Here is a 12,739-nt window from a genome sequence, read left to right on the forward strand (position 1 = left end):
TAACTCTTCTTCTGTTTGGTGCTGTTAATGCAAGCTTACTTCCAGTTTGAAAGAAAGCCATTTTGGGTTTCAAAAAGCTGTGGGTGGGGGAGGTTGCATTAAAAAGGAGACCTGCACACCCTGGAAGCTTTGGGGGATGGAGGACTCTGAAGACTGCATGTAAATATTCAAGATTCAAAACTGCAAAATTCATATCCTTACTGTATTGATTCACTGACTTTTCATAGATTCAAATCTATGAAAATCTAATGTGACAGTCACACAACACTGCAAAGTAACTCAAGCAAAGATGATCTTTATAAAAACCAATTAATATCTACTGATGAAGATTGTTTTCCACAGATGCAAATGACAAATGGCCATCAGCAGACAACACTCTTAAGTTCTGTCAGGTTCTAGAAAAATAGCTGCTGTTAAAGGAACCACAGTTAAAAACCAATTTAGTTGTAATAAATACACCACTAAGTCCAACTTCTTACCCTTCCCACCTCACACCCACAGATATTCAGCACAGCTGCTTCAAAAGGATTTTACATGAAATAGCATGATGCTGTTAACAAAAAGCTACAAAAAATAAAAGTATGTTTAAGAGAAATTTATTTCAATCTTAGCAGAATTAATACAATGTAATGTAGAAGTGCTTTCTGTTTGTGTTTTTAATATAATTTATTAAACAAGCAAAAAAGAAAAAAAATTATAATGAAAAAAATCCTATTAAGTATATCAAGAGACTACCCTCAGAAAAGCAGGGTTCAGGGCAGTATGTTTGGTATGCATTCCATAGCCTGGAAACTTATTGAAGTCCTATATGGATCTCTGCTCGAAAAAAGTATATAGACATTCAGGTTAACTCAGAAACTGCTTACTTCAATACAGGTACAGTTCTCTGTGACTCCACTTTAACATGATTGTTTTAACCCAGAAAGAAATGATTCTACAGAAATCGGTTCCAGACTCATCTGGGATTATTTAGAAATTACAGAATGAAGAAGTTACCTACAAATGACAAAGTCAGCCTGAGTAGATGACACTGAAGTCCAAAAACATACCAGAGCTGTAATCAAATGCAGACCAAATCTGGGGGTAAATCTCACTGAATCCAGTGAAATCTGTGTACCTGTGACCAACCATGACCCTTTGTAACCAAAAATACATATATGAGTAAAGATACTGGAGTGCCTCTAACGAGATGAGTTCCTGAACCAGTTGAGATCAACCAGCACTGCCCTTTTAAAACAGCCAAACTGTTACACCTGTTTAGCTCGAATATACTGTATAAGGAAACAATCTATTCATGTTGCTGCTCCTATGCTCCAGAACTTTCTTCCTGAATCTTTGCATGACTCTGGAGAAAGATTGTTTTGGTGGGCTTTTTGATACTGGTAAATTGTTATTTCAACATCTAAACAATGAAGTGTTACATAGTATAGCAATGTTGTAACACAGTATATAAATGGGAGATGTTTCTTGGGTTTCAAAGCATCATAGAACAACAGAGTTGGATGAAGCCTATATGACCATCAAGTGAAACTCTCTGCTCAGTGCAGGAATCCAAGTTAAAGTATATCTGACAGATGGTTGTCTGACTTTCTGAGGATTGTCTCCAGTGCTGGAGCACTCACCAACTCCTGAGGTAATTGATTCCATTGTCATACTGCCCTAACAGTTAAGATTCCCCCTCCCCCCCCCCATATAGAGAGTAAAATTGCCTTCCTGTAACTTGAGCCCATTATTTTTTGTCCTGCACTCTGAGATGATCAAGAACAGATCCTGCCCCTCCTCTGTATGACTAGCTTTAAAATATTTGAAAAGTGCCTTCAATCTGCTTTTCTTAGGGCTGAACATGCCCGGTTCATCCAGTTTTTCCACACAGGGCTTGATTTCCAATCCTCTGATCTCTGTTGATCATCCCTCTGAATTTGTTCTGGTTTGTTGGCATCCTTTTTAAAGTGTAGTGTCCAGAATTGGACACAGTGCTTAAGATAAGGCCTAACCAGTGCCATATAGAGGGGACCTGGTACTTCACAGGATTTAAAGATTATGCTTCTGTTAATTTACTGGCTTTTTTTTTGCAGCTCATATTCAGCTTGTAGTCTAAAGCAATCCTTCTTGCTTGTAGTATTATTAAACCAACTATTCTCCAACCCAACACATTTACAGAACAATATGTGTTCTCAAAAATAAATCCCAAAGAGATTTACTCCTTGGAATATTTTTATACTGCAACCTACATTTTGTTCATTAGCAACACACAGTATGGTATTAAAATGAGACGTATAAAATTATGCAGGGGATGGATAAAGGGGAGAGAGGAAAGCTCTTTTCCCCCTCATGCAATACTAGAACCAGTGGACATCCACTCAAATTGAGTGTTGGGAGAGTGAGAACAGACAAAAGAAAGTATTTCTTTACCCAGCGTGTTGTTAGTCTGTGGAACTCCTTGTCACAAGAAGTGGTGATGGCATCTGCCTAGATGCCTTTAAAAGGGGATTGGACAGATTCCTGGAAGAAAAGTCCATTGCAGATTCTCTAGTTATCCCCTAGTTCATTCTTTAGTTATCCCCTAGTTAGTTCTTTGGTTTTTTTCACACGATGCACAGTCAAGTTCAAAACATTTTCCCAGCCAGTGGTATAAGTGGGGAACATTTCCCCCGGCCGAGAGAATTGTGTTATTTTGTACCTTTGTTGAACCAGTCCATTCCTTACTCAGATTGCCTTGTGCACAACCGGCCCTGCTTCTTTTCAGAATCAAAGCCAGGAAAGTGGCAGCCAATTCTGCAACATGCATATTAACCCCCCCCCCCAATAGTACATCTATATGTTGGTGAAAGTATGTAATGGGAGGAGAGTCACCAATATTGCTGCACAGATGCACAGATTCCTCCCCCCCCCACACAGCCTGTGGATAGATGCCTGTTTGCACATCTGCCTAGATAGCAGCTGCCACCTTTACTGCTGAGTGTGTGCCATAGATGGCAGTCCAGTGTTCATTGTGTGCAATGTGTGTGTGACAAACACAGACCTACTGGGATATGCCACAGTTTCACTAAGCTGCCACCAACCATTCCCTGTAAGGAGTCACACAGACCAGGAATGGATTTTTAACAAATAAAGGAATAAGGTTTATTTAAACCACACACAGGGAAAATAAAATGATCAAGTGAATAAGATACAGTAACGTGGCTTAGTCTCAATCATACATACACCAGTTTGGTTCACACAGAACACTCTTAAATAAAGCACAGACCCTGAACCTATCAGTTCTGGCTAACCATACAGACACCTGAACCTATCAGGTTGGTACTGACTGACACACAGTAGTACCCTGTCTGACACACAGACTCCCACTCAAGCTTCTTCTCTCAGCTCTTCTCCTCCAGCTTCTAAACTTCTCCACACAGGCTTCACGTATATATACAGTACAGCCCCTCCTCCTGATGTCCCGCCTTCCACTCCCCATAGGATGGAACTTTCCCTCCAAACCCATGACAGACAGGTAACATCAGTGCTGTATGTAACACCTCCCCTCTTTATAAGTTGTTTTGTAGGGGGAAAGCTAAAGTGCTTTTCTCCAAAAAACAACCTGGATAAAACACACAAAAACAGTTATACATACAATATCACACTTACTTATACTTACCCTCTATTAGGCATTTAAACATTTACCATTTACAATACATCCAGTTACCTTTATTCATACAAACCAACATGTTTAATAAACAAGCACATTTAACCTTTGGTCACCAAAATATATACATAGTCCATGTTTCTTTCGCCGTCTTCATTCTTCGGGTCTTCTTGACAAGGCGTCAGCAACACAGTTCACTGACCCTCTGACCACCTTCACTTCAAAGTCATAGTCTTGCAGGTTTAAAGCCCACCTCATAAGTTTACTATTGTGGGTTTTCATTGTCTTTAACCATTGCAGTGGTGAATGGTCAGTGCACAGAATAAAATGTCTTCCCCAGATGTAAGGCTTGGCCTTCTGGATCGCGTAGACTATGGCCAGGCACTCCTTCTCCACGGTTGCCAAATGTCTCTCACCTTTCTGGAGTTTCCTACTCAGGTAGGACACTGGATGCTGGTCACCATTTTCATCCTCCTGGCAAAGAACTGCTCCTACCCCGCTGTTAGACGCATCGGTGTAGATGATGAACTCCCGGTCGAAGTCTGGAGCACGCAGCACTGGATAGTTGATGAGGGCCTCCTTCAACCTCTGGAACGCCTCCTCACAGTCGCTGGTCCACGGGATGTGGTCATCAGTCTTCTTCCTCGTCAGATCGGTCAGCGGAGCCGCAATCTCGCTAAACCTCGGGATGAACTTTCTGTAGTAGCCCACCAACCCAAGAAATGATTTGACTTTTCTCTTGGTGTTGGGTCTAGGCCAATCACGAACTGCTTCTATCTTGGCCTCTAGGGGTTTTATCACTCCTCCCCCTACTATGTGACCCAAGTCTTTTATTTCTGGGCTACCCAGCTGCAGTTTGTTCTCTTTGCAGGGCCTAGGCCAAAGCACTTCCTCCCCTGGATTGAAGCGCCTCTCCCTGTCTTCCTGGTCATCCCAAGCTTTCTTTCTGACCTTTTGAGCTTGCAGGGTCTCTGCTGCTAGCTCTAGGTTTCTCTTTAGGTCATTCATCAAGGTGTCTATGTATGTCACAACGTCTTGTGGGTCATCCTGGGTGATCTGCTCCCAATTTTGTTTGATCAAATCAAGGGGCCCTTTCACCCTTCTCCCAAATAAAAGTTCAAACGGACTGAACCCGGTACTGGCTTGTGGCACTGATCGATAAGCAAACAAAAGGGATTGCAGCTTCTGGTCCCAATTGTTTGGATTCTCTGCCAAGTAAGCCCTAATCATGCGCATTAGAGTCCCATTGAACTTCTCAGTTAACCCATTACTTTCAGGGTGATAGGCAGTGGTTTCCTTGTGTTTAATTCCACAGATTTGCCATAAGCGTTTCATGAGCTTCGATGTGAACGATGCGCCCAAATCTGTGATTATTTCTGAGGCAAATCCCATTCTGGACATATACCCCACCAAGGCATCTGCCACTGTGTTAGTTTCAATGTTAGTCAAGGGTATGGCTTCAGGGTACCTCGTGGCATGGTCCACAATGGTGAGAATGAACCTGTTCCCCCTCTTTGTGGCCTTGGGCAAAGGTCCCACAATATCCACCCCTATGCATTTGAACGGAGTGTCAATCACAGGCAAAGGGCACAACTTTGCTTTGGTCCTGTCGCGGCTATTCCCCTGCCTTTGACACACATCACATTGTTTACAGAACTCTTTGATCTGCTTCCCTATTTCAGGCCAGTAAAAATTCTGTGTGATTCTCTGCTGTGTTTTGTTCACCCCTAAGTGCGCAGCAAACATGTCAGAGTGCCCCCTTTGTAAGATCATGGGGCGATACTTTTCAGGTACCACTAGCTGACTTCTGATCCCTTCTCCCCCTTTTGAGATATTCCTCAGGGTCTCTCTATATAAAATTCCCTTTCTCTCACAAAATCTCACTGGGGTTTCAGGTGTTAGCTGGGCGTCTGTCACTTGTTCAAAACATTTTTGGAGAGTGGCGTCTGCCTTTTGCTCTTGGCCAAATCGGCTGTCTGTGGTTAAGGTTTCCACCACAGCTTCGGAACTCCCCCCACCTGCTTCCGTCTCGGGCTCATCATTACCCCCCTGAACTGTCCCCGTGGTGGTTTGTGAACGTGTAATCACTAGCACCCGTTTCACATGTTCAGCCAGGTCATTTCCCACGAGCATGGCTGCTGGCAGAGTCGATGAAATCGCTAGCCGCCAAACTCCCCTCCAGCCTTGAAAGTTCATAGGTACCTCAGCTACTGGCAGCGAAATCACCTGTCCCTCAATCCCTGCCACCTTTATGCTCTCATTTGGGATTACATACTCCCTAGGAATAATATCTGGATGGCACAGGGTCACCTGGGAACAAGTATCCCTTAACCCCCGATACTGATGGTCAAGTATTCCTACGTCCACCCCTGCTGTTTCAAACAACTGAGAATCTGTTCTCACAAGTAAGCAGTGCCTGACCTCCACAAGAGGACCATTTTCCTCAGCCTGATCAGCAGATGTAACTGTTCCAGATTGAGTAGCCATGGCAACAGGCTCCCTCGGTGACAAGGAGCTTTGCTCTTTCTGGACACAGAACACAGCTTTTGGCTTGGTTCCACTCGAATCATGAGGCACATTTCCTTTTAGCTGCTTTAATTTCTCACACTCTGAGATTAGATGGCCCTTTCCCTGACAGAAATAACATTTTCTGCTATATTTTGAGTCTTTCTCATCTTGTTTTGGTTTTCCCTCCAAAATCTGAGGTCTTGGTTTCATGTCTGAGGGCTTCCCTTCACCATGGGCCCCTCCCCCTTGCTGGTTTTTCCCTGGTCCCTGAGAGTACTTGCTGTAGGTTTCTTTAGGTTTCCCCATCGATTTCCCCTCACCCAAGGGCTTTCTTATTTGGGAAATAAAATCTGCGATCTCGGCTGCTTCTGCCACAGATTTCGGTTTCCTTTCCCTCACCTGGAACTTCAGTTCCCCATGCAGGACTGAATAGAACTGTTCCAGCGCTATCAGGTCTTTGAGCTGCTGGTAGGTCTCTGTTCCCTCCTGAGATAGCCATTTCTCTAGCAGCCTCACCAATTGGGCCCCCACTTGGGTAAAAGTCTGCTCTGGTTTCTTGGTGAGTGACCTGAATCTTTGCCTCAGCTGTTCCGCATTTATCCCATGTCTGGCAAACACCAGTTTTTTAAACTCTGCAAAATCTTTCATCAGTTCCTCTGGCATCTCTGCATAGACTTCTGCCAGGCTGCCACTGATTAAAGATCGCATAATGGTCATCTTCTCAGTTTCCCTTACTGAGAAGTCCACAAACGCTCTTTCCACTAAGGAAAAGAACACCTCAGGGCAATCTCCCTTGTGGTACACAGGGAATTTCTTCAGGTCAGCTTTAGACAATTGGCCTCCCTCAGAATCCCTATTGTTATTATTGTTCTGATTCATCAGTTCCAATTTTCTTAACTCAAACGCCATTCTTTCTTTTTCCAGAGCAATTTTCTCTCTCTCTAATCCCAATTCAAATTGTCTCTGTTTCTCCCTTTCCCTTTGCTCCATTTCAAATTGCCTTTCCCTTTCCTCCCTTCTTTCTCTCTCTAATCTTTCCTCCATTTCCCTCACCCTCAGTTCATGCTGTTGGGCTAGGAGTATTTTTCTGAGTTCTGGGTTCTGTTCTCCCGTGCTGTCATCCTTCACTGAGCCAAATTCATCCTCAGAACCTTGGTCTACCTGGGGGTCTTTCACTTCACCCATTTCCGCCATCTGGCTTCGAGTCAAGGGCATAATCCCCCCCCCCCAGAACAGGCTGCTTTCAAAAGTCAAGCCTCAAAATAAAGCGACCACTTTTTTTTTTCTCTTTTGCCTCAGAACCAGCCTTCTATAGATTGCTGCTGTTCTTCAGCACTAACTTGCAACTGTTGCCAGCCGGAGTCCAACCCCCCTCTGCTAGGCCTCTCAGCAGACAAGCTAGATCACTGCTATTTCACACAGTTTTGCCTCAGCTTTTTTCCCGCCAAAACAGGTTGCCTCAGAGCTCCCTAATCTAGTCCCCAGTTGGCACGTTCTTCCACTAGCGCACCTCCCCGTGAGGTACGCCTAGAAGATTACCTATGCGCCCTCAGATTGTCCCTGACTAGACCCCCCTTGCTCTGGGCACACTTGCCAAGGCTTTGCTGGACCACTGGACAACTGGACCAGTCGTATCCCACACGCTGGACACCAATCAATGTGACAAACCCAGACCTACTGGGATATGCCACAGTTTCACTAAGCTGCCACCAACCATTCCCTGTAAGGAGTCACACAGACCAGGAATGGATTTTTAACAAATAAAGGAATAAGGTTTATTTAAACCACACACAGGGAAAATAAAATGATCAAGTGAATAAGATACAGTAACGTGGCTTAGTCTCAATCATACATACACCAGTTTGGTTCACACAGAACACTCTTAAATAAAGCACAGACCCTGAACCTATCAGTTCTGGCTAACCATACAGACACCTGAACCTATCAGGTTGGTACTGACTGACACACAGTAGTACCCTGTCTGACACACAGACTCCCACTCAAGCTTCTTCTCTCAGCTCTTCTCCTCCAGCTTCTAAACTTCTCCACACAGGCTTCACGTATATATACAGTACAGCCCCTCCTCCTGATGTCCCGCCTTCCACTCCCCATAGGATGGAACTTTCCCTCCAAACCCATGACAGACAGGTAACATCAGTGCTGTATGTAACAGTGTGCAATGCAATTCTGCAAAAGCAGCCAGTATAGCACAAGACACTTTGCCCAACAGAAGCTCCTTCCTGACATATCTATGTACCTATATATGTTGACTTATTTAGACCCCTTCATGGATTGCTGCCTTGTCGTGGCGAAGGGGCTTGAGTAACTCAGAGAAGCTATGGGCTATGCCGTGCAGGGACACCCAAGACGGACAGGACATAGTGGAGAGTTCCGACTAAACGCAATCTACCTGGAGTAGGAACTGGCAATGCCACTCCAGTATCTTTGCCAAGAACGCCCCATGATCAGAAACAAAGGGCTAAAAGATATGACACTGGAAGATGGGCCCCTCAGGTCGGAAGGCATCCAACATGCTACTGAGGAAGAGCGGAGGACAAGTACAAGTAGCTCCAGAGCTAATGAAGTGGCTGGGCCAAAGCCGAAAGGACGCTCAGCTGTGGACGTGCCTGGAAGTGAAAGGAAAGTCCAATGCTGCAAAGAAAAATACTGCATAGGAACCTGGAATGTAAGATCTATGAACCTTAGTAAGCTGGAGGTGGTCAAACAGGAGATGGCAAAAATAAACATCGATATCCTGGGCATCAGCGAACTAAAATGGACAGGAATGGGCGAATTCAGCTCAGATGATTATCATATCTACTATTGTGGGCAAGAATCCCGTAGAAGGAATGGAGTAGCCTTCATAGTCAACAAAAGAGTGGGAAAAGCTGTAATGGGATACAATCTCAAAAATGATAGAATGATGTCAATACGAATCCAAGGCAGACCTTTCTTTCCAGAAAGAAACTGGAAAATTCATGGATAACTTCAGACATAAATTGTGTTCCTTATCCTACATTTAATTTCCAAATAAGCAAGACATACACTTGAATTTTAAAAAGCTCTATAGATTCAAGTTTTATCCAGACATGAAGATGGCGGAAGATGCTGGGCAGGGCTACATTCTATGGGAACTGCAAACCATTATAGGTCTGATAATCCCCCTGTCTATTATGTTCCATATAGCTTTCCCCTAAGGATTCTACCAGGCCCATAATACTTTGGAGTTCCCAGAGCTTAATGCTACCTAATCATTTCTGTCTTCATCATGTCTGAGAGAAGCCATTATTTCTTAAATAAAACTGGTCAGAGGCCTGAAAGGATTGGGGTTTTGTTTTGTGCTGTAGTCCCCAGAAGCCAAGCAGGAGGAATTCCTGCAGATTTCTGGGGGCTGTACTCCATGAATTCCAAAAAACTTACACCTAGTAAAAGCTGCCAGAGAGGTATTAGTTGTATGGTGGGGATGCAGATTGTTTGGTGGATGATAGCTGCTTTTTTGGCAACATTTGGAAGACCACGGAAGAAATCACCATTGTTTCCCAACATTCTAGATTTTCCTCTACTCTCTTTTAAAAGCAATGTTCCAGAGCAGCTGCTGCACCTCGATTCTAATTTGTACAACTTTCCACAGAGGCCCTCTTCTGTTCCCACCACAAAGATTGGCTTAGTTGGTAAGATAATTTTTTCCCCAGGGTTTCTCCTGTGGCAGCATCTCAACTGCAAAATTCCATTCCAAGGGAGGTAAGTCTAGGAATGCATCAATCAGTATTTATATAGCATGTCAGTTTGCAAATACTCAGTCATAAACCCACTCCATTCAATTTCAATATCATTCTGCAATTTTAGAAAACACGACATGAACATGTATATTTTAATTAGTAAATTTTGTGTCTTTGAATACACATATTTTTCTATGCATTTGCTTATTTTCTATGCATTTGCTTTAAAAGAGCCTCGTGGCACAGTGGTTAAACTGCTGTACTGCAGCCAAAACTGTGTTCACGACCTGGGGTTTAATCCCAGGTAGCCGGCTCAAGGTTGACTCAGCCTTCTATCCTTCCGAGGTCGGTAAAATGATTACCCAGCTTGCTGGGGGGGGGGCAATGTGTAGCCTGCGTAATTAACTTGTAAACTGCCCAGAGAGTGCTTGAAGCACTATGGGGCGGTATATAAGCAGCACGCTTTGCTTTATATGTACATATATGTGTATACAACCTCCTCTAGTGTATGCAAGTTATCAAGCAATTTTTGAGTGACAACTGCAACATGAAATCTGAAGTACAAAAGCTAAAGGATACCTAGGATCTGATCCACTTATTAATCTTGATTAGTGTAGATTAGGTTGGTTAATGTGGATGGATCAAAGTTCTAGAGCACACCAAGAGAAAACTGGTGTCATGGAATCATAGAAATGGATTCTTGCCCAGTTTTAGGTGATCAAGAAAACATTGTTCAATTTTACTTCTAGTTATTCTGTTTTAAAAAGATGGGGCTGATTTTTTTTGAAGTTTTAATGATATTTTATTGGGCCCAAATTTTACTCATTTATAGTAAGTGGACAGCAATTTGATTTCAGTCCATTTAAAAATGCTCACAAAAGATGTTAGGTGTCTACTTCTAATACGCTGTAACAGCATACTTTGGAGAGAAGTGTTAAACGTATTATTTAATTGAAACATTTTAAATTCCATTTTGAGCCCACAGGTTATTTCTTCAGTATTCTTGGCTATGCTAATTTTTCTAGTTTGCTGTGCTCTGAGAAACAATGGCATAAAATGATGTTCGAGAACTCTCGCGTTAGTCTTCAGTAGGTGCCCTGATCAGGCAAAAAATGTTTCCCAAAGTAAAGTCTGCAGAGAAACAAAGTTCTCAAAGTGAATGTATTTTATTACACTATACCCCTATATCCACAGGAGATTGGATCCATGATCTACCATGGATACCTGAAACTGCAGATATAGGAACATATGTTATATATACAAAACATACAAGGTTGTGTGACAAAAGGGCTCTTGTATGTTGTATTCTAAGTAGAGTACTCAGAAGTCATTTACACTGTTCCCTTCTTCTGTGGGTGCCCTGGAACTGTGCAGCTTGCCCAAAGGCACATAAGTTGGCTCTACTCGGAGCTAGTCATGTTGTACGTATATAGGGCTGTGGTAGACCATGGTAAAGTCAAATCGCAGATACCAGCCCCATGGACATGGGAGTTGTACTGTATTTCTAGAAATACCAATGCACTTTTGAAAATTCTGTAACTCCTTCATTGGAGCAGACTGATAAAGAGCTTGTACATTCCGGAAGCATCTGACAAGTCCATCATCAGTCTTTGCAGATGCTGACAGAGCATTTTTCATAAATCTGGTCCTGGATAACAAATTTCGGAACTTTCCAAAATGCACTAGGCTCCTTTAAAAGAATAAACATTGGCACTTCAAGAATATTATTTCCTTCCTAGCTTTGTTTGTATTGCATTGTGCAACCCCCCCCCCCAATTTTTCCTCCTGTTTTGGACAATTGCTTCCCAATGTAGTATTTTAGATAAGTGTGCATGGTTGGAGTGTTTTCTTTACTTCCTAGGAGAATGCATGTTATCTTAACCTCCTTGATGGGATACTGCATTGCCTGAACACATCACTAGGAACTCATGCCTGCAAAAAAACTGCTTCTGAAAAGACAGCAAAAAGGATTAATGGGAACAGCATGTATTTATTGGCAGCAGAACAGTCTTTAAAAAGTAAATCAATACGAACCCCACTGTAAACTCAAAGCAGTTACAACATGGATGGTTAATGCCTAGTGGCAAAGTGACTGGAGTTGTTTGTAACTTCATTTAGTTTGTTTTAAGGCTTGCTTAACAATAGTTTGGAATATGTGTAAATGGAATATGGTGTACATTTAAATCAACTCTAAGTCACATGCCAGCCACCTGGTGATTGAATCCCAGTTTGTGTTCCCTTGAAACAAATGTTTAACCTGGAGTTTTTGAAAAGACACTCTCGCCACACGCATGCATTTTCCCTCCAAGTCTATGCTGGAATTCAGAGAGGCAGGCATGCATGTGTGCAGGCTTATATAAGTGTATATCCTGGATGTGCACAAATGGAGGACAGAAGTGCAAAAGAAAACAGCCGAGCAAGCTAGAAAAGCCTTTGTGCTCACAGGGGCACCTTGCAAGTGCTGACGTACGCAGGAAAGCCCGGCAGTGACAGGCAGCTGACACACACCGCAAATGGGCAACCCCCCCACCCACCGAACACACAGGAGGAGATATGGGCTGAAACTGGCTGGCTGGAGGCAGATGAAAGCGATGGCAGTGGTGGCATTTTGCCTGCCTGCTTTTCAGCTGCCAATACCAGGGGCTGCGTGCCAGCTCCACATGCCCCCTTGGGTTGATCTTGCTTTATCTGTTCCCCCCAAAACCCCCACCTTGGGACTGGAAAATGATTTAGGTGAGCGAGTGAGCAGCAAAAGGGGCCCCTGAAGGCAGCTTGGCGGCTGAGCTTTTACCCCATCCCTGCCTTTTAACACAGCAACAGCCAGGGCAAGTGGCTATGAGAGTCAGCCAGCAGGAGGGCTACTTAAAAATTAACACTGACAGAT

General features: G+C 43.4%; 1 protein-coding gene across 13 annotated transcripts in view; it reads right to left on the minus strand.

Annotated features, from left to right (window-relative positions):
- Positions 1–12,739, minus strand: part of NRG1 (neuregulin 1) — a 746,295-nt gene that overhangs the window by 184,768 nt on the left and 548,788 nt on the right. The window contains exon 1 of one of the 13 annotated variants that reach the window (XM_072991962.2): positions 1,050–1,372. The exons of 11 other annotated variants lie outside the window; for them this stretch is intronic. In XM_072991962.2, coding sequence (XP_072848063.2) covers positions 1,050–1,155 — 106 coding nt within the window. In that variant the 5' untranslated portion in view covers positions 1,156–1,372. Of the gene's footprint in view, positions 1–1,000; positions 1,020–1,049; positions 1,373–12,739 lie in introns of those variants that run through there. One more of the 13 variants, XM_072991965.2, reaches the window with a different exon arrangement.

Source organism: Pogona vitticeps, chromosome 2, assembly GCF_051106095.1.
Source record: "Pogona vitticeps strain Pit_001003342236 chromosome 2, PviZW2.1, whole genome shotgun sequence".
Taxonomy (NCBI): domain Eukaryota; kingdom Metazoa; phylum Chordata; class Lepidosauria; order Squamata; family Agamidae; genus Pogona; species Pogona vitticeps.